At 47.4% G+C, this 20,450-nt stretch overlaps 1 protein-coding gene across 1 annotated transcript in view; it reads left to right on the forward strand.

Annotated features, from left to right (window-relative positions):
• The window catches only part of WNK4 (WNK lysine deficient protein kinase 4), a 69,512-nt gene that overhangs the window by 8,264 nt on the left and 40,798 nt on the right, over nucleotides 1-20,450 (forward strand). The window contains exon 2 of the mRNA XM_083407503.1: nucleotides 19,819-19,991. Coding sequence (XP_083263629.1) covers nucleotides 19,819-19,991 — 173 coding nt within the window. The remainder of the gene's footprint in view (nucleotides 1-19,818; nucleotides 19,992-20,450) is intronic.

The following is a 20,450-nucleotide window of genomic DNA, read 5'->3' on the forward strand; positions in this document are numbered from 1 at the left end:
TAAGGTCTTGAGGCTACCTCTGGACTCATACATATGGGAAGTTTAACTCCTGAATAATCAGAATAATCCAAACAGGTGAAGGCAGCAGTCTTCAAAATTAGCCAGGCACATTTCGCACCTGGCTTTCAACCACTTGTGACCAAGTGAAGATGACTGGCCACCAGGATGTCTCCACCATCTGGAGATCATTGGATCGGGACTGTTTTCACACACTTAACACCCCACCCTATAGAATTCTATCAGTTATATTTTATCTATACAATCAGGATGAATTTCGGGAACCAAAATGCGTTTTCTGGGCAGCCTGAGCAGGAACAGTCACCACTAAGGAAAAGAGGACAGAATAGGCCTATATTTTTGTTGGCTGATCTGGATCAAGTGACTTTTCTTCTTTCAGTTCTCAAAACTCTTAAGCTAGCTCAAGTTAGTCCTCCGAACTAGCCAGACATTTAACTGAGAATCAGTCACAGTCAGTCCATTGTTTGAAAAATAAGGCTTTTGAGCCGTTTGGCTCCAAAACGGCAAGTAGACATTCTGTTTTGGCTGTTTTGGGACTACAGTTCCCATCATCCCTGACCACTGGTCCTGTTAGCTAGGGATGATGGGAGTTGTAGTCCCAAAACAGCTGGAGGGCCAAGTTTGGCCATGCCTGGTTTAAGGAGTCTTTCTGCACCCAGCTTATATATCTGAGTTTCTAACACAGGGAGGAACGCTACTTAAGGTCACCTTGAGGGGTGAGTGGTGCTAGCTTTGGATAGGTTTTTTAAAATGTTGAGGTTTGCTGTTGTAATATGGCTTCTCAGCACAGGCACCGAATTCATTTGGAATTATAACCAAAAGCCTCTGTAGACAAACGGGACTAAATTGACATAGTGGTCATTTCCACCAAGTATTTTACATTGGTTAACAAGTTAAAAGCATCATCATCAGCATGAGAAATAACCTGTTGTTCCCCCCCGAAAATGCAACGCCAAAAAGCTTTTGCCAGACTCTTGTTTTGAACAGATGGAATCAAAGGTTCAACTGGGGAGATCTGGGGGCATCCCAGTCCAAGAGGGATTATGTATCTGTGGGGCAGCAGATTTAGTGAGTAGGGTTGCCCCACTATATTCTTGAATGCCAGCTTTATTCTGATTTTAGAGAACTCTTTCCAAAGAGCAGTTCAGTATGAGGGAATGACAGAAAAAATTAACTTTATGTTACAAGGAACTGATCACAGCTTTTGCTGTATAGGCTTCCAGTCCTGGGAAAATATATTTGGAATCCATTTCAGTTCACTGCTATACAGATGCCACAGTTTCCCCTATCTGGTTTGTTTTTAACAAACACAGTGGTACCTCAGTTTACGAACTTAATCCGTTCCGGAAGCCCATTCTTAAACCAAAACTGTTCTTAAACCAGGGCGTGCTTTCCCTAATGAGGCCTTCCACCAACGGTGCCTTTCCACCATTCGGATTCCGTTCTTAGACCGAGGTAAAGTTCTCAAACCAAGACACTATTTCCATTTTTGTGGAGATTGTAAACCAAATCGTTCTTAAACCGGACTGTTCTTAAACCAAGGTACCACTGTACTACAAAACTCTGCCCGGGTATGCTTTCTGCATCGTGTCAGAAACGTGTGCCTTAAATATTCACCTTTCATCAGGTTAGTTTGTTTTGTCTTAGAATCATAGAATTGTAGAGTTGGGAGGGACCAACTAATTCAACACCCCCCCCCCCCCGTGTAAGGCAGAAATATTTTTACCCAATGTGGGCTCGAGCCTACAATCCTGAGATTAAGAGTCTGACGCTCTGCCAGCTTAAAAGGTAAAGGGTAAAGGGACCCCTGACCATTAGGTCCAGTTCTGGCTGACTCTGGGGTTGCAGCGCTCATCTCATTTTATTGGCCAAGGGAGCCGATGTACAGCTTCTGGGTCATGTGGTCAGCATGACTAAGCCGCTTCTGGCGAACCAGAGCAGCGCACGGAAACGCCGTTTACCTTCCTGCCGGAGCGGTACCTATTTATCTACTTGCACTTTGACGTGCTTTCGAACTGCTAGGTGGGCAGGAGCAGGGACCGAGCAACGGAAGCTCACCCTGTCGTGGGGATTTGAACTGCCGACCTTCTGATCAGCAAGTCCTAGGCTCTGCCAGCTTAGCTTCAGGCTAATTCAGCCAATTCTTTTCTGCTTTTGAAGACGAGAGTTGCAGCCTGGCTTTGGGGTCATACGGCCCTGAATCTTCCTGGTGGGTGTGATTTACTGCTGTCCAAAGTGCACCTCAGCCCCCCTGAGGCACGTGGTTCAACAGGGTCTCAAGTCCTTATTTGCCAGATTGAGGGCTGGAACTGAACAGTCATATGACAATTGCGGGTGGGTTGCCCTGTGCTGATGTTCTGGGGCAGCTTGCTTTCTCTTTTTAGGGATGCAGGTGGCACTGCGGTCTAAACCACTGAGCCTCTTGGGCTTGCCGATCGGAAGGTTGGCGGTTCGAATCCCCAAGACGGGGTGAGCTCCCGTTGCTCTGTCCCAGCCCCTGCCAACCTAGCAGTTTGAAAGCATGCCAGTGACAAACCTAGACAGCATTTTAAAAAGCAGAGACATCACCTTGCCAACAAAGGTCTGTATAGTTAAAGCTATGGTTTTCCCAGTAGTGATGTATGGAAGTGAGAGCTGGACCATAAAGAAGGCTGATCGCCAAAGAATTGATGCTTTTGAATTATGGTGCTGGAGGAGATTCTTGAGAGTCCCATGGACTGCAAGAAGATCAAACCTATCCATTCTTAAGGAAATCAGCCCTGAGTGCTCACGGGAAGGACAGATCCTGAAGCTGAGGCTCCATACTTTGGCCACCTCATGAGAAGAGAAGACTCCCTGGAAAAGACCCTGATGTTGGGAAAGATGGAGGGCACAAGGAGAAGGGGACGACAGAGGACGAGATGGTTGGACAGTGTTCTCGAAGCTACCAGCATGAGTTTGACCAAACTGTGGAAGGCAGGAGTGCCTGACATGCTCTGGTCCATGGGGTCACGAAGAGTCGGACACGACTAAACGACTAAACAACAAAAATGGCAGGAAAGTAAACGGCATTTCCATGCGCTCTGGTTTCTGTCACTGTGTCCCATTGCAGCAGAAGCGGTTTAGTCCTGCTGGCCGCATGACCTGGAAAGCTGTCTGTGGACAAACACCGGCTCCCTCGGCCTGAAAGTGAGATGAGCGCAACAACCCCATAGTCGCCTTTGACTGGACTTAACTGTCCAGGTGTATTTTACCTTTTTCTCTTTTTGTTGCCCTAGGCCTGTTAGCCATCACTCTGGGGCAAAGTCTGGAGTATTGAATGGAATACTGCCAATAAACTGCATTCCCATGGGGCTGGTTCAGATTTTTTGCTCACCTGGCTCCATCCATTCCTGGAGGGATAGTGCTGATCTGGGAGTGGACAGAAGCTTGGAAGACAGCATAAATGGGCTTAGTAACAGTCGGTGTTTTATTTACATATTTATTTAAAAGGTAGGTGCTGGGACCAGGCTCCGGCTAAACTCTGCACCCTATGGCCTGTGTTATAAATTTGCCAGGCACGTTTTGCTACTGGCATGGGTCCAATTGCGACTGCAAAGAGATTTCCGAGTTGGCGGCCTCAGTTTAAAAATCTCTGCCTTAATACTGTTTCTACTGTGTGTGTGTGTGTTTCTCCTTGCGTACAAATGAATTGTTGGAAGAGCAAGCTACCGTATTTTTCGCTCTATAAGACGCACCAGACCACAAGACGCACTTAGTTTTTGGAGGAGGAAAACAAGAAAAAAAATATTCTGAATCTCAGAATCCAGAACAGCAAGAGGGATCGCTGCGCAGTGAAAGCAGCAATCCCTCTTGCTGTTCTGGTTTCTGGGATAGCTGCGCAGCCTGCATTTGCTCCATAAGACACACACACATTTCCCCTTACTTTTTAGGAGGGAAAAAGTGAGTCTTATAGAGCAAAAAATACGGTACATCAAGTGACTCAGTTGAGATCATAGAATCGTAGAATTTTAGTTTTAAAAGGAACTAGTCCATTTGGCACCTAGCTTATATAGCTGAGTTTCTAACACTGCCTGTGACTTTGAAACCCTTCCTTTGTCCTCTAATCTCAGACATACAGCGAGAGGCTTTGGGGTAGATGGGAGGGGAGACACACACTCTGGATATAATGGACAATTATGACTTCCAGGGACTTAAGGCTAAGCCCCATCCAGCCACTTGTTTGTTATTAGGCAATACAGGAATATTGCAAGTAAATGAATATATAATCCTGCAGCGGCGTAGCATTTCTTCCTTCTCCAGTGACGCTCTTCGATTTGCAGATGTTTTTCAGGAGGCCAACTAAAAATAAGGACCATTTATCAAGCTTTTCCAAGTCTCTCTCTCTCTCTTTTTTTTAAGCAGTCCTTGTGCTGGGGATAAGCCTCTTTCACAAACACAGGATTTACTGTCACTTGTTCGCCTTTTAAAAAATAGCTCTGTCCTATTTTCTCTCGCAGTGGATCATTATGTTGCCTTTTAAAACATCTGCGGCCAGCAAACCACAAACCTGAGCTATTGGGACCCAGCCTCCCCATCCGAAAAGTTCTGCCCGGGTCTATTTCTGGTGTGCAGATGTAAATTTAAAGCATCGTTTTATGGCTGGCCTTCTTTTTTGGGGGGTGGGGTGGGGAACGAGGTAGAAAATACAGTCTGGAGCTGTCTAACCAATATTTGCTGAGAATGACTATTTTCTGCATGTATTAATGGGCACGGGAACCAGCGGACATTGGGTGCACCTCTGAGGGTCTCTAGAGAAAGGGGAACAGATTCGAGGCTCAGCGCTGGGGACCCGTAATCCAGAGGGCTGAACAAATATTTCAAATGCATAAATGCAAGCCTTAATACTTCCAGGTACCACTCCCTCCTCAGAAGGCCTGGAATTATTTCCAGGCACCTGCGTAAGGTGGGCAGGTCTTTTTAGGCCTCGGTGACGGGTGCTGTGGTGAGATGACAACGTCAGAGGGCGACTTGTCACCTGGCCCTGCAGCATAGGTAAAGGTAAAGGTACCCCTTCCCGTACGGGCCAGTCTTGCCAGACTCTAGGGTTGTGCGCTCATCTCACTCTATAGGCCGGGAGCCAGCGCTGTCCGCAGACACTTCCGGGTCACGTGGCCAGCGTGACAAGCTGCATCTGGCGAGCCAGTGCAGCACACGGAAACGCCGTTTACCTTCCCACCAGTAAGCTGTCCCTATTTATCTACTTGCACCCGAGGATGCTTTCGAACTGCTAGGTTGGCAGGCGCTGGGACCGAACGACGGGAGCGCACCCCGCCGCGGGGATTCGAACCGCCGACCTTTCGATCGGCAAGTCCTAGGCGCTGAGGCTTTAACCCACAACGCCACCCGCGTCCCTTACCCTGCAGCATAATTTCACCTAATTAATTTCATAATTATTTTACAGCATAATTAATTTCATAATTATTTTACAGCAGTGGTTTTCAAAGGGTGTGGCAGGAGAGTTTGGCAAACGCGACTGTGAGATTCGAGGGCAATCAATATTCTATTAAGGGAATTATTTGGGTTCATATGTAGCTACATTGTTTTAGTCTTTCTGGGTCTCCCATGATCATATTATAAAGTAGCTGCGTTCTGTGTTATAAATCAAGCACTGCCAGGAGTGGTTTCTTTTTTTTTTTGCTTTCCAATGTATTTCTTAGCAATAATAATAATAATAATAATAAAATTGGTGTGGCGCGAACCAGTTTTTGTTCTGGAAGTGTGTCCCTGAGGGAAAAGTTAGACAGCCACTGAGTTATAGGCTCTGTACCTCAGAGGCTTGGAATGGATAACAATGCTTTAATTTAAAATAAGACAGAAATAAATGCCACACTCTTCTTATATGATACCTCTCCCCTGCTACTTGAGCTCAGTCGCCAAATAGCTGCCCCGGTTGTGGGTGGCCTCCAAGGAAATGGGAATTGCTGGCAAGGGACTCTGTGTCTTAGTTTCAGGGCTGATATCGCTTCCACCGCGAGGCTCCCGGTCTCTGCAGATGGGGTGCAAGCAGTGGGGCTAAAACTAAAACTAAAAGAAGTTCCAGGCCTCAAGTTTGCTTTGAAGTTGGATCTTGGGGTCTGAAGACTCTCCTCTCCCCAATGAGTGTTTTCATGGGCTGGAAAGGGAGCGGCTGTAGGGCTCTTTCATTTCTTAAAAAAAATTAAATACAGCACATAAAAAGGGGTTTGAAAAAGAAAGAAGGAAGGAAGGAAGGAAAAAAACAAAAGGTATATATCACGAAAGCAATTGTTAACAGTTAACATTATGTCCAAAAGACTGATAACTGCTGCATTAGAAAGATAAATGTAAATGATTAGGAAATTGCATTAGAAGGGTTTCTGTAAAAGCGTTTGATCTATAACGCAGGAGGAAAAGGGTTTGAACAAAAACCCTGTGGAGATGAGGGCGGGAAGTCAGTTTGTGGAGCTATTCAATCAAATGGCGAAATTTTAGAAACGGAATTAAAAAATTATAGTACGACAACAGAGAAAGATAAATGTACAGCTCCGTTTAGCCAATGGATCGAGGACCTTACTACGCTTGCGAGTGGATTGCTCATACGTGTAGACTCTGCGTGGACAAGTGAAATGGAATTTGGAACCGGTTTATGGAAAAAGCAGTAGGTTGTAAGTTGCAGGTGTTTACTGGGCTCAAACCTAACCCACACGTGAATCCCAGTTAATCCCATTTATCTCCTCCTGAGTCTTTTTCATCCTTGTGAAAACTGCCGCGGCCTGCAAGAACCCAGCTAGGGGCAGTGTGTGTGTGTGTGTGTGTGTCTTGGGGTGTCATTGAAGGAAGGCGTCTTTCTAGGCTTGGCACTCTCCTTCTTGTCTAATCCTGATTTATCTTGCTCTCTCCCTTCCTCTTAGAGCTTCGTCTATATCACATTACCCAGGGTTGCAGCAAAGGCCTTGGAACCGCGTCAGCTAAGTGTCATTTCTCTGGGCAGCTGTTGTTTGCACCCAGTGCCCTAGCTGGACAGGGGGGGCTCTGGGTTCAAATATATAGGGGCAGGCTGTGGTCCTTAGCTCTAGAGAGGAGTATGCTTCCTGCCTTCTAGCACTCAGAAGGGCTTTTCAAGGAAGACAAGGAGAACAGGATGCTGCCTTATAGCAAGTCAGACCGGGACTCGAACCTGAGGCCTTCTGGATGCAAAACAGATGCTCTGCCCCTCCACTGTAGAGAGGCATGGAGTGAAGTGCCTGAAAAACAGAAATAACTGGATCCACTTTCTGACACAGGATATCTGTGAGAACGCTCTGCAAATTAAAAAAGTGCTGCTGTCCTCTAGGGCAGGGGTAGACAAACTAAGGCCTGGGGGCCGGTTGCGGCCCAATTGCCTTCTCAATCCGGCCCGCAGACAGTCCGAGAATCAGTGTGTTTTTACATGAGTAGAATGTGTCCTTTTATTTAAAATGCATCTCTGGGTTATTTGTGGGGCATAGGAATTCGTTCATTTTCCTCCAAAAAAGATAGTCCGGCCCACCACATGGTCTGAGGGACGGTGGACCGGCCCACGGCTGAAAAAGATTGCTGAATAATAATAATAATAATAATAATAATAATAATAATAATAATTTATTATTTATACCCCGCCCATCTGGCTGGGTTTCCCCAGCCACTCTGGGCGGCTTCCAACAAAATATTAAAATACAATAATGCCTCAAACATTAAAAACTTCCCTAAACAGGGCTGCCTTCAGATGTCGTCTATAAGTCTGGTAGTTGTTGTTCTCTTTGACCTCTGGTGGGAGGGCGTTCCACAGGGCGGGTGCCACTACCGAGAAGGCCCTCTGCCTGGTTCCCTGTAACCTCACTTCTCGTAGTGAAGGAACCGCCAGAAGGCCCTCAGAGCTGGACCTCAGTGTCTGGGCTGAACGATGGGGGTGGAGACGCTCCTTCAGATATACTGGACCGAGGCTGTTTAGGGCTTTAAAGGTCAGCACCAACACTGCTCTAGGGTGTAGGCTGGTTGTGGTCTAGTGGCCTGAATAGACCATTTTAGCCTAATGAACCCTACCTTGTCAAGGTGAGAGCTGGTGCAGTCTTACAGCTCCGTGTAAAGTCTGAACCATGGCTCAGGGCAACCCTGGTTTTGAATCTTGCATCTCCAGTAAGCGGTCTTGGGCAAGTCACTCGTATTCTCTCCCTCCGTCGGTTGGATTCAAACCTTGGCCTCTCAGGTCTTAGTCCAGCACTAACCACTGTACCACACTGTCTCCTCTTTCTCCAGGCGGGGACACTTTCAGTTTCCTCTGTCTCCCTATTGTCCCTGTAGCATTCAGCGTGGAGAAGGATGGGGACAAACTTAGACTCAGGTGTCTCTGGCGCCTGTTAGTCTCCCCAGCTTCCACCCTACTGTTCCCAATGGGCACCAGTGTACGGTCTATTTTGGGGAAGAAGAAGCAAGCTAATCCGATAGGGACAGGCGTATTATGTCAGGTTGGTTCCCTGAGCAAATAAAAGTTGGAAGGGCCTAGCTCAACCTTGTGTGAAATGAGCCTTGGCCACATTGGTTGTCACAGCAACTTTGGAGTCTAGCTGGGATTCAGATGGAACCAAGAGGCAAGCCCCCCTGTTTCGCGGCACAGAGGGTCCAATTTCAAGCAGCAGAGAGCTCAAGAGCCGAGCAAAATCCACGTCGTACTCCTGTGTGTGGCCTGGGCCACAAAACTCAGCAGGACTTGTAGAGAAGCCGTTGACGTCTTGACGGAAATACAGTGGAAATACAGAGGCACAAATACAAGATGGGTGACACCTGGCTTGAGAGCAGTACATGTGAAAAGGATCTAGGAGTCTTGGTTGACCACAAACTTGACATGAGCCAACAGTGTGACGCGGCAGCTAAAAAAGGCAATGCAATTCTGGGCTGCATCAATAGGAGTATAGCATCTCGATCAAGGGAAGTTATAGTGCCACTGTATTCTGCTCTGGTCAGACCTCACCTGGAGTACTGTGTCCAGTTCTGGGCACCACAGTTCAAGAAGGACACTGACAAACTGGAACGTGTCCAGAGGAGGGCAGCCAAAATGGTCAAAGGCCTGGAAACGATGCCTTATGAGGAACGGCTAAGGGAGCTGGGCATGTTTAGCCTGGAGAAGAGGAGGTTAAGGGGTGATATGATAGCCATGTTCAAATATATAAAAGGATGTCACATAGAGGAGGGAGAAAGGTTGTTTTCTGCTGCTCCAGAGAAGCGGACACGGAGCAATGGATCCAAACTACAAGAAAGAAGATTCCACCTAAACATTAGGAAGAACTTCCTGACAGTAAGAGCTGTTTGACAGTGGAATTTGCTGCCAAGGAGTGTGGTGGAGTCTCCTTCTTTGGAGGTCTTTAAGCAGAGGCTTGACAACCATATGTCAGGAGTGCTCTGATGGTGTTTCCTGCTTGGCAGGGGGTTGGACTCGATGGCCCTTGTGGTCTCTTCCAACTCTATGATTCTATGATTCTAGGTTACAGACTCCGCTAACCCAGAAATACTGTATTTTCTGGCGTATAAGACTACTTTTTAACCCAGGAAAATCTTCTCAAAAGTCGGGGGTCGTCTTATACACCGGCTACAGCAGCAGCCCCTGCAGCAACTCCCCACCAAAGGACAAAACGACAACAAATTAGAGGACACCAAGCTCTCTAGATGAAGCAGAAATACACTTGAAAATTGGCCCCAGAAGCCCCTGGCCACTGGGAAGTGGAGCGGATTTCCGAGCCAGACTGGAGACCGGTTTTTAAAATTTTTATTTGGTGTGCATTGGAAGAGGGGTAGTCTTATACGGCGGGTATATCCCAAACTTTGTATTTTAACTGGAAACGTTGGGGGTCGTCTTATACGCCCAGTCGTCTTATATGCCGGAAAATACTAGTACCTCGGGTTAAGAACTTTGCTTCAGGATGAGAACAGAAATTGTGCTCCGGGGGCACGGCAGCAGCGGGAGGCCCCATTAGCTAAAGTGGTACCTTGGGTTAAGAACAGTTTCAGGTTAAGAACGGACCTCCAGAATGAATTAAGTTCTTAACCCGAGGTACCACTGTATGGAGAATCTCCAGGGCAAGGCGGAGCCTTACACTGTCAGCCCCCCAGGATAGGAGCCGATCGGGAGTGAGTGTGGGGTAGGAGTCCGGACGGATCCACACCTTCCTTCCAAGGGGCAAACTGCCACTAAAAGTGGCTGTCTAGACTTGCGAACTGTAAATCCCAGGAATCTGAATGACTTCAGAAAGCAATTAAGTGTTCCCTTTTGCGAAGATGTCAGGCTCTAAACTAATAGCTTCTGGCAAGCGTGTCTGGCAGTGGGGTAGCAGCTGAAAAAGAGGAAGAAGCTTGTTCGATGCCGTGGCGATTAGGGGACGGGGCTTCCAGGGTAGAGGGTATCGCTTCTAGCATGGCTTCTGTCTTCGATGGCTTTCCTACAGCTTTTCTTTTGCTTTTTGTTTTGCATTCTTGATTATCTGTGCTCACGAAAGTGTCAGGGAGGTTCTGTGCAGATCCCGCTTTCAAAACTGCTCTTACGAATGTCTTGGGCCAGACATACTGTCTCAGTTCCATTCAGTGCATGTCCTATAACTTATGTGGGACCACATAACACCGGTCCTGAGAGATCTGCATTGGCTCCCAGTATGTTTCCGAGCACAATTCAGAGTGTTGGTGCTGATCTTTAAAGCCCTAAACAGCCTCGGTCCTGTATACCTGAAGGAGCATCTCCACTCTCATCGTCCAGCCAAGACACTGAGGTCCAGCGCCGAGGGCCTTCTGGCGGTTCCCTCATTGTGAGAAGTGGAGTTACAGGCAACCAGACAGAGGGCCTTCTCGGTAGTGGCACCCGCCCTGTGGAACGCCCTCCCCTCAGATGTGAAGGAAATAAGCAGCTATTTTATCTTTAAAAGACATCTGAAGGCAGCCCCATGGCCCAATAGCCTTCTAAATCTGGTCCACAGACGGTCTTGGAATCACCGTGTTTTTACATGAGTAGAATATGTCCTTTTATTTAAAATGCATCTCTGGGTTATTTGTGGGGCATAGGAATTCGTTCATTCCCCCCCCCCCACACACACAATATAGTCCGGCCCCCTACAAGGTCTAAGTAAGAAGTTTGCTGACCCCTGCTCTAACTAACTGAGCTATCCTATAGCTTTTTATACCATAAATGTTCCAGAGTCATTTGTTACCCTAGTTTTGTGGCACTATAGCGCAAGAGTGCCTCTCCAGAGGGCAATTGTATGGCAGCTTGGGGGAAGCATCACCAAGCCACCAATAAAAGCAAAATGGTGTGTTTACAGTCCGGTGTAAATCCACCACTAATACGCGGCCATTGCATCAATTGCATGTTGCAGAAAACACCAACAAAAACGCCAGTCTGGTGGGGACCTTGAGGTGTTCTTAATCCACATGGATTGTGTGGATGCAGATTCAAAGTTTGACATAGCAAACTCTGGCACTTTTGGAAACACATAGTTGCAAGCATTTACTTCTACCGTAAAAAGAGCCAGTTCACACATTCTGGTAGATACGGCACTGCTCTAAAGATGGAAAGGCAGTACATCCAATACTATCACTTTGATCAGAATATTGCAGCTTCTTTAAAGGTAAAGGGACCCCTGACCATTAGGTCCAGTCGTGGCCGACTCTGGGGTTGCGGCGGTCATCTCGCTCTATAGGCCAAGGGAGCCGGTGTACAGCTTCCGGGTCATCTGGCAGCAGAACTAAGCCGCTTCTGGCGAACCAGAGCAGCGCATGGGAATGCCGTCTACCTTCCCGCCGGAGCGGTACCTACTTATCTACTTGCACTTTGACGTGCTTTCAAACTGCTAGGTTGGCAGGAGCAGGGACCGAGCAACGGGAGCTCACCCCGTCGCAGGGATTTGAACCGGCGACCTTCTGATCGGCAAGTCCTAGGCTCTGTGGTTTAACCCACAGCGCCACCCGCGTCCCTTGCAGCTTCTTTAGCACATTGTAAAAGTATTTCACTCCACCTCCGTATATTCGCAGTTCGCCTTCTTATGCAGCTAGTTACTAAAATCCCATTTACCTAGCTGCTCCCGATAACGTTTCTCTATCCTTTAGTGTAGTTGTGAATTTAATCCAGTTGAGCTGCTCCTAGATTTTCCTGATCGTATCCAATTTATTTGGTTTGTGGGCATTAGCAAACTGTGGCTCTTTCTGTGGCGCACCAGGCCTAAGAGGGTCTGCTGGAGCGCATCCAGAAACCGAGGAGCTGAGGCCCCTACGGTTCATAGAGACTGTAGTCAGGCTCCCCTTTCCTATTGCACTGTTTCGCTCCTGAACAGCTACCACTCCTCATGCAAGCTGCAGGGGCTCCTCTCCCCCCTTGCTACAAATGTGCCTTCATTTATGAAGCCGTTCTGGCCCCGTGTTTCTTTCCCTTGCCTCTCCTGTGCTGCGGACAATGAAGCTTTCACAGGGGCTGATGGCACACAGCTGCATCTGTAGCAAAGCTTCATAAACACCCTGAGTGTAAAAATACGAACCGCCTCCAGCTCCACCACAGAGGCCCGGGCCAATGAGGCCGTGAGGCGGTTCCCGCCAGCACATGGCGGCAGTGCGGCCTAGCAGGTGGGCGCCGCGCCACCGGAAAGAGACGCAGCCGAATCCCTGGCAGAGCGGCCGCTTTTAAAACACGTTCCGTCTGTCGTTCCCCCCGCCGTTTCTCTTCCAACTGAGCTCCCTTGAGGCGCAGGGAAGGGGTGGACCTGGGCTGCCGTGTTTGCCTCGGCAATTTTCGCTCTTTTCGCAGCCAGCTCCTGTGAGCCAAATGGCCCCCCTCTGTTCCAGCTGCATCTGGACGGAGCGGAGAGCTTGGTGCCGGCAGCGGTTCTGGCCCTTGCCCAACTGGGGTCCGATTCTGGCTCTGCAGGAGAGAAGGCTGGATCCTTGCCAGTGCCCTTTTCTCGTTTCTGCAGCTCGTCTGCCTGTCTGCGCTGCCCCCCACTCTCAAATGTCCCCCCCACCCCCAACTTCAGGAGGAGGGCAGCCACGCCACATGAGGTAGCAATTAGAGGACATATTGTATGAGCAAAAAAGGGGGGGCTCCAGATGTTTGCCAAAAAAAAACCCTGTCCCAAACCTCACATCCTGCATGTGGACTGCCTAGCCAGAGTGGTGCATGCTCTAGTTATCTCCCGCATGGACTACTGCAGTGCGCTCTACGTGGGGCTACCTTTGAAGGTGACCCGGAAACTACAACTAATCCAGAATGAGGCAGCTAGACTGGTGACTGGGAGCGGCCGCCGAGACCATATAACACCGGTCTTGAAAGACTTACATTGGCTCCCAGTACGTTTCTGAGCACAATTCAGAGTGTTGGTTCTGACCTTTAAAGCCCTAAACGGCCTCGGCGCAGTATAACTGAAGGAGCGTCTCCACCCCCACCATTCTGCCCAGACACTGAGGTCCAGCTCCAAGGGCCTTCTGGCGGTTCCCTCATTGCAAGAAGCAAACCTACAGGGAACCAGGCAGAGGGCCTTCTCGGTAGTGGCGCCTGCCCTGTGGAACGCCCTCCCACCAGATGTCAAAGAGATAAACAACTACTTGACATTCAGAAGACATCTGAAGGCAGCCCTGTTCAGGGACGTTTTTAGTGACTGGGAGCGGCCGCCGAGACCATATCGCACCGGTCCTGAAAGACCTACATTGGCTCCCAGTACATTTCTGAGCACAATTCAAAGTGTTGGTGCTGACCGTTGAAGCCCTAAACGGCCTCGGTCCAGTATACCTGAAGGAGCGTCTCCACCCCCACCATTCAGCCCAGAATGGTTCCCTCCCTGCAAGAAGTGAAGTTACAGGGAACCAGGCAGAGGGCCTTCTCAGTGGTGGCACCCACCCTGTGGAATGCCCTCCCATCAGATTTCAAGGAAATAAACAATCATCTGACTTTTAGAAGACATCTGAAGGCAGCCCTGTTTAGGGAGGTTTTTAATGTTTGATGTTTTATCGTGTTGTTAATACAGTGGTGCCTCGCAAGATGAAAAGAATCCTTTCCGCGAGTCTCTTCGTCTTGCGGTTTTTTTGTCTTGCGAAGCAACCCTATTAGCGGATTAGCGCTATTAGCGGTTTAGCGGCTATTAAAGGCTTAAGGGATTAGCGGATTAGCTGCTAAAAGGCTATTAGTGGCTTAGTGCCTTAGAAAAAGGGGGTGGGGAGCGAAAAAAAATCGCAAGAATCGCAAGACATTTTCGTCTTGCGAAGCAAGCCCATGGAGAAATTCGTCCTGCGAAGCGCATTGAAAACTGAAAACCCTTTCGTCTAGCGGGTTTTCCGTCTTGCGAGGCATTCGTCTTGCGGGGCACCACTGTATTCTGTTGTGAGCCGCCCAGAGTGGGCACGGTATAAATAATATATTATTATTATTATTATTATTATTATTATTATTTGGCACAGCTGCTGGGGACCCCCCCTTCCGCAGCTGCAAAATGAACCCAGGAGACCTGGCCCTTGTACCTGTCTCACCCACCTTGGCCTTGGTTGTGCCATTGTAGATCAGGACGCAGAATGGCTACAGCTCAGTGGCGTAGTGTGGGGGGTGCAGGGGGGGCCGGCTGCACCGGACGCAACATCGGGGGGGCGCTCGCACTCGCAGCTCTCTGCCCCTACCTGGCTCTCTCACTCTCTCTCACGGCAGTGCTGGCTGTGCGAATCCGATCCAAGCCGCCGGGTCGCCGCCCACTGTGGAGGGGAGGGTGCCAGGCGTGCGGTGCAGTGCGGAGAGAGAGCGAGGGACTATCTGGGGGAGGGACAGTGCAGTGGGGGGGTGGGGCGCAAATTACTTGCCTTGCCCCGGGTACTGACAACCCACGCTACGCCACTGCTACAGCTCCTTTAGGAAGCTGGCTGCTTCTGGTGCCGTGTATGTTTGCAGTGGCGGTGATGGAAAGGTGGTTCTGGGAAGGACTTTTTTACGGTTCCGTTTGGCTCTCCGGCGTTGCAGAAAGGCTGCATTCATCCCGTTCGGCTGCTGACGTCCGTGGAGCAAAACGGTGATCAAAGAGATTAGGGCGATGTCTCCTTCCAGCTCCTCGGCCCAAAGCAGAAAACCTGGACGAACTGCAGCGGGGAGGGACTGAAATATCACGAGGTGATGAGATCTTCTAGACATCTCTCCCTGCTTTTTATGTTGGGAAATGCAAGTTTTCCCTCAGGGACCATCTACCTGGGACTTGCGAGAGGGACTAGTTCAAACCAGGCAGGATTGGTCTCGGCAGCGTACTTTGCAGGATTTTCTGTGTGTGTCAGACGCAGGGCTCTCTTGGACTGCTGTGAAATGAAACGAGAACAGACCCCCCCATCATTTTCTAGCTAGGCCAATATTACTCTGGGTCCACTTTTGCAGTAAAATGAGTTGGGAGAGTACCCTGCAAAAGAGAGGTACTGCTTTTGAATGCTCCCCTTCAGGAAAAAAAAATGTCCTCGCAAAAAGAAAAGTAGAGTGTCAAGGAAAAAGATTCTAACCTCTTTTGGCTGCTACTCTGGTTTATCTATTTCTTGGGAGTTTTTAACTTGAAGCCTGAAATGCTGCAATGCATTCTAGCAATTTAGCATGTTGTTGGCACCTATCAATTTGATTCCCTCCCTCTCTTTCTTTTTTCCTTTCTCCTCCTGTGGTGAGGCTGCATTTTAATGTTTTAATTGTTTTAACATTGCATTTTAATCTTGTTTTTTAAGTTGTATTTCAATCAACTTGTTTTTATTATTGGTTGTTAGCCGCCCTGAGCCCGGTCTTGGCTGGGGAGGGCGGGATATAAAGAAAATACCCCGCCCTCCCCAATTCTGCCAATTGAAGTGGTGTGTAAATATAGTGGTGGATATATGAAAACCATATACAGTGGTACCTTGGTTCTCGAACGTCATTCGTCCCGGATGGCCGTTCGACTTCTGAAACGTTCAAAAACCGAGGCGCAAAGGGTTCAATTGAGAAAACTGAAAAACACACAGCGGAAGCCATTTGACTTCTGAGGCGCATTTGAAAACGGAAGCATTTACTTTCAGGTTTTCGGCATTCAAAAACTGAAATGTTCGGCTTCTGAGACGCTCAAAAACCAAGGTACCACTGTAGATAGATTTAATTCTATCCATGCTGGTTTTGTTGTTGTTAGTGATCGTTTATGCTTTTAGCTGTTCTTATTTTATCTGTAAGCCACCCGGAGTCCCTGTCAGAGGAAAAGGTGGGGTATAAAAATTAATAACCATAATAGCATTTATCAAGAATTAAAAATGTTCCTCACTCACAGAGTGTAGGTTTAGAAAAGTGCAGTGGCGTAGCGTGGGTTGTCAGCACCCGGGGCAAGGCAAGTAATTTGCGCCCCCTAACCCGGGGCAAGGCAAGTAATTTGCGCCCCCCCCGCTGCACTGTCCCTCCCCCAGATAGTCCCTTGCTCTCTCTCCGCACCGCACCGCACGCCTGGCACCCTCCCCTCCACAGTGGGCGGCGACCCGGCGGCTCGGATCGGATTCGCACAGCCAGCACTGCAGTGAGAGAGAGTGAGTGAGCCAGGTAGGGGCAGAGAGCTGCGAGTGCGAGCGCGCCCCCCCCCCAGATGTTGCGGCCGGTGCGGCCGCCCCCCCCCCCCCCCCGCACCCCCCACGCTACGCCACTGGAAAAGTGCACAAAGGTGTATTCAGAGTGAAACTCTTCCATTCCCTGAGGGCTCCCCTCCTCTTTAGGAATTGCCACTCATTGCCTGCTTCCCTGATAAAAATCACTATTCCCAGGAGATTTAACTGAACATCCCATCTTTAAATTTCTATTCACTGGAGCCTGGTGCAGCCCCCTCTGTGAGTTAAACCACCCTCCTTTTTTAAATGAGATCCTCCTAATCGAATTAGCCGCAGTAGAAGTTGGGGGATGCCAGCATGGTACAATAAAAATCTGGCAAGCTTGTGAAGGAGCCCATGTCTGTGAGCTTACCAGCTTCTTGGCGACGAATTAAGTTGGCAGGCAAGTTGAACAGCCCAAGGCAGTCAAGAAAGTCACCTTGCCCCTTTTTTTGATCTTGCAAACCCCAACTTTTAACAGGAAGGGGTGGGAGCAGGCGGGGTTGGGGGAGTTTAGAAGACATTGGCACCTTAAATTGTATGTCACGTGTCGAAATTAAAACGAGAGTTTGAAATGCGCATGCTTACATTACAAAAACTCAGTTTGGCTTTTTTGTTTGTTTAGTTCAATTCAAAATCCTTTATTAGGCATAGCACACCGCACATTAACATACAAACATCATATATAGACTGTATAAAATACGGGCTCAGTGAACACAATTTATCCCAGTCCCAATCCCAACTCCAAAAAATAAATCAATGTACATAGATAGTATAATACAACACAGCAACAACACCTACCATTAAAAACCACTAAGTCTCTTTATCATGGGCCATTCTTTCTTCATGGACAGCACTTAAAAATTCAACCACTATTAAAGTGATTTGATCATCGCTGTCCGCCAGCAGGTCCTGAACAGTTGGTTGTGTAAAAATCTGCCTATTAAATTTTAGGGCCTCGAATAATTTGTTTGTTTAGTTTTTATTTATACTTTTCAAGTCTATACATTTCATTGATTGTACAATCAATCTAACATTTCAAAATTTGACTTCCCTCCCCCTCTTTCTGTGGTTCCTTAAATTTATTTTTTTTATATACCTTCTGCATATCCAAATTCATTTCACTTGCTCATTTAATTATCTACTGCAAATATATACAGTACTCTTGTGAAACTGCAGGTTATTACAGTAATCCTGCCAGTGCTTTCATCTGTTTACAATTTCTCTGTAAATATTCAATAAACCGTTTCCATTCTTTTATAAAAAAAGTTTGTTATCTTGATTTCTTATTATTCCAGTACATTTCACCATTTCTACATATTCCATAAGTTTTTGTATCAGTTCTTCTTTTGCTGGGACTTCTTCTTTCCATTTTGGGGCAATTAACATTCTTGCCAAGGGACGCGGGTGGCGCTGTGGGTTAAAGCCTCAGCGCCTAGGGCTTGCCGATCGAAAGGTCGGCGGTTCGAATCCCTGCGGCGGGGTGCGCTCCCGTTGTTCGGTCCCAGCGCCTGCCAACCTAGCAGTTCGAAAGCACTCCCAGGTGCAAGTAGATAAATAGGGACCACTTACTAGCGGGAAGGTAAACGGCATTTCCGTGTGCGGCTCTGGCTCGTCAGAGCAGCGATGTCATGCTGGCCACGTGACCCGGAAGTGTCTCTGGACAGCGCTGGCCCCCGGCCTCTTTGAGTGAGATGGGCGCACAACCCTAGAGTCTGTCAAGACTGGCCCGTACGGGCAGGGGTACCTTTACCTTTACCTTAACATTCTTGCCGCTGTAGTAGCATACATAAATAAATTTCTATACAAATTTTTTGTCAATACAATATTGTATTGGTTTTTTTCCATATTGCATCACAATATAAATAAACCAAAGCCATCACCATATCCTCCCCATCCCCCCATATATCCATCAATCAAACCTAACATTCTTTTCTCCCTCCCCCCGCTTCCCTCCGCCCCCACTCGATTTCCTCCACATTCCGAGATTACATTTATCTTTGCATTTTACAACCTTGCCAAATCTTCTGTATATTCTTATCTTTCCTTACTAATTTACCTTCCCTCAGATACTTTACATTTTAATCTAGGCATATTAGGATATCTTTTTTTGAGCAATATTTTACCATATATTCATCAAAACATTCCCACTCCTTTTTTAATTTTTGATTCGATTGGTTTCTTAAAATAGCCGTTAGTTTTGCCAGAGTTAAGTATTCATTCAGTTTACAAATCCATTCCTCCCTTAAGGTTAGAGTTTGTGACTTCCACTTAGCAGCAATCACTGCTGTACTTGCTTATAAGAAAATCCCCGCCCCTGTGGTATCCCTTCCCCTATCAATCCATTATTATTGTTATTTTCAACATCTTCTTTAATTTTTCATGTATTACTGTCCAAAATTTATTAATTTCCTCCTTCTTAATTTTTGTACAATTAAGGTAGTTCTGTCCCTATAATTCCCAAAAGAAAAGCTTCTGGGTTTGGGACAGGAAGAAGAGTTAAGAGCCTCGGACAGAAGATCACCAGGTTGATGGACTATATGGAACTGATAGAAAAGACTGACAGAATCCGAGACCAGGGAGAAGAGACAGTGGAAGAAGATTGGGAAAAATTTAAAAATCTATTTAGAGAAATATTGTAAAATTAAGGAATGTTAGGAAATGGTGGAATGAAATTACATGACTTTAGTAGAAATATGATAAGGATTTAAGTATAGATAAATTTTAAGATTTTGATGGTAAGATAAGGTTAAAATAAAAGTAAGACAACTAAATGATAGAAAGCAGTGAAAGACGGAAAGGATTTGCTGATTTAATTAAAAACTGGAATACAAAAATGGGAGGTGTGAGGAGGTCGAGGAAATAAGTTAATGAAAGATAAGGATAAAGTTTGGAGGTGTTTTTAATGGTTTTTGTGTTTTTTGTGTTTTGGTGTATTTGATGTATTGTGTTTTTGTTTTTGCTTTTTATTATGTAATTCTGTATTTTTCTTTTTCTTCTTCTTTTTTCTTTTCTCTTCTTTCTTCTCTTTTCTCTTTTTTGGTGTAATTTTTAAAACGTTTAATAAATATTATTTCAAAAAAAAAAAGCTTCTGGGTTTGTTTTTTTAAATAAAAGTTATTCTGAACATCCTTTTCGATTCATCGTATATCATTTCCCATTTCGTTTCCGTGACGTCGGCTGCCTCGGAGATGGCCGTGCAGCTCTTAACGCTTCTGCCTTCTCCTTTCTCAGACGCGGAAGCTGTCCAAGATGGAGCGTCAACGCTTCAGCGAGGAGGTGGAGATGCTGAAGGGGCTCCAGCACCCGAATATCGTCCGGTTCTACGACTCGTGGAAGTCTTCGGTGAAGGGGCAGGTCTGCATCGTCCTGGTCACGGAACTCATGACCTCAGGCACCCTCAAAACGTGAGCATGAAACTGGCTGGGGGGCCACCGTGGGAAGGCGGCAGTGGGGTCAATGGGGAGAGGGCCATGGGCCTCCAAGGCTGTTGTCCTGTGGTAGTGGGGACGCCCACCATTTCATTTCATGAGGCCTAGGACCCTCGTACCTACGGGACCACCTCTCCTGGTATGCCCCACGGAGGACCTTTGTTGTTGTTGTTTAGTTGTTTAGTCATGTCTAACTCTTCGTGACCCCATGGACCAGAGCACGCCAGGCACTCCTGTCTTCCTCTGCCTCCCGCAGTTTGATCAAACTCATGCTGGTAGCTTCGAGAACACTGTCCAACCATCTCATCCTCTGTCGTCCCCTTCTCCTTGTGCCCTCCATCTTTCCCAACATCAGCGTCTTTTCCAGGGAGTCTTCTCTTCTCATGAGGTGGCCAAAGTATTGGAGCCTCAACTTCAGGATCTGTCCTTCCAGTG

Source organism: Podarcis tiliguerta (assembly GCF_965153285.1).
Source record: "Podarcis tiliguerta genome assembly, chromosome: 13".
Lineage (NCBI taxonomy): Eukaryota > Metazoa > Chordata > Lepidosauria > Squamata > Lacertidae > Podarcis > Podarcis tiliguerta.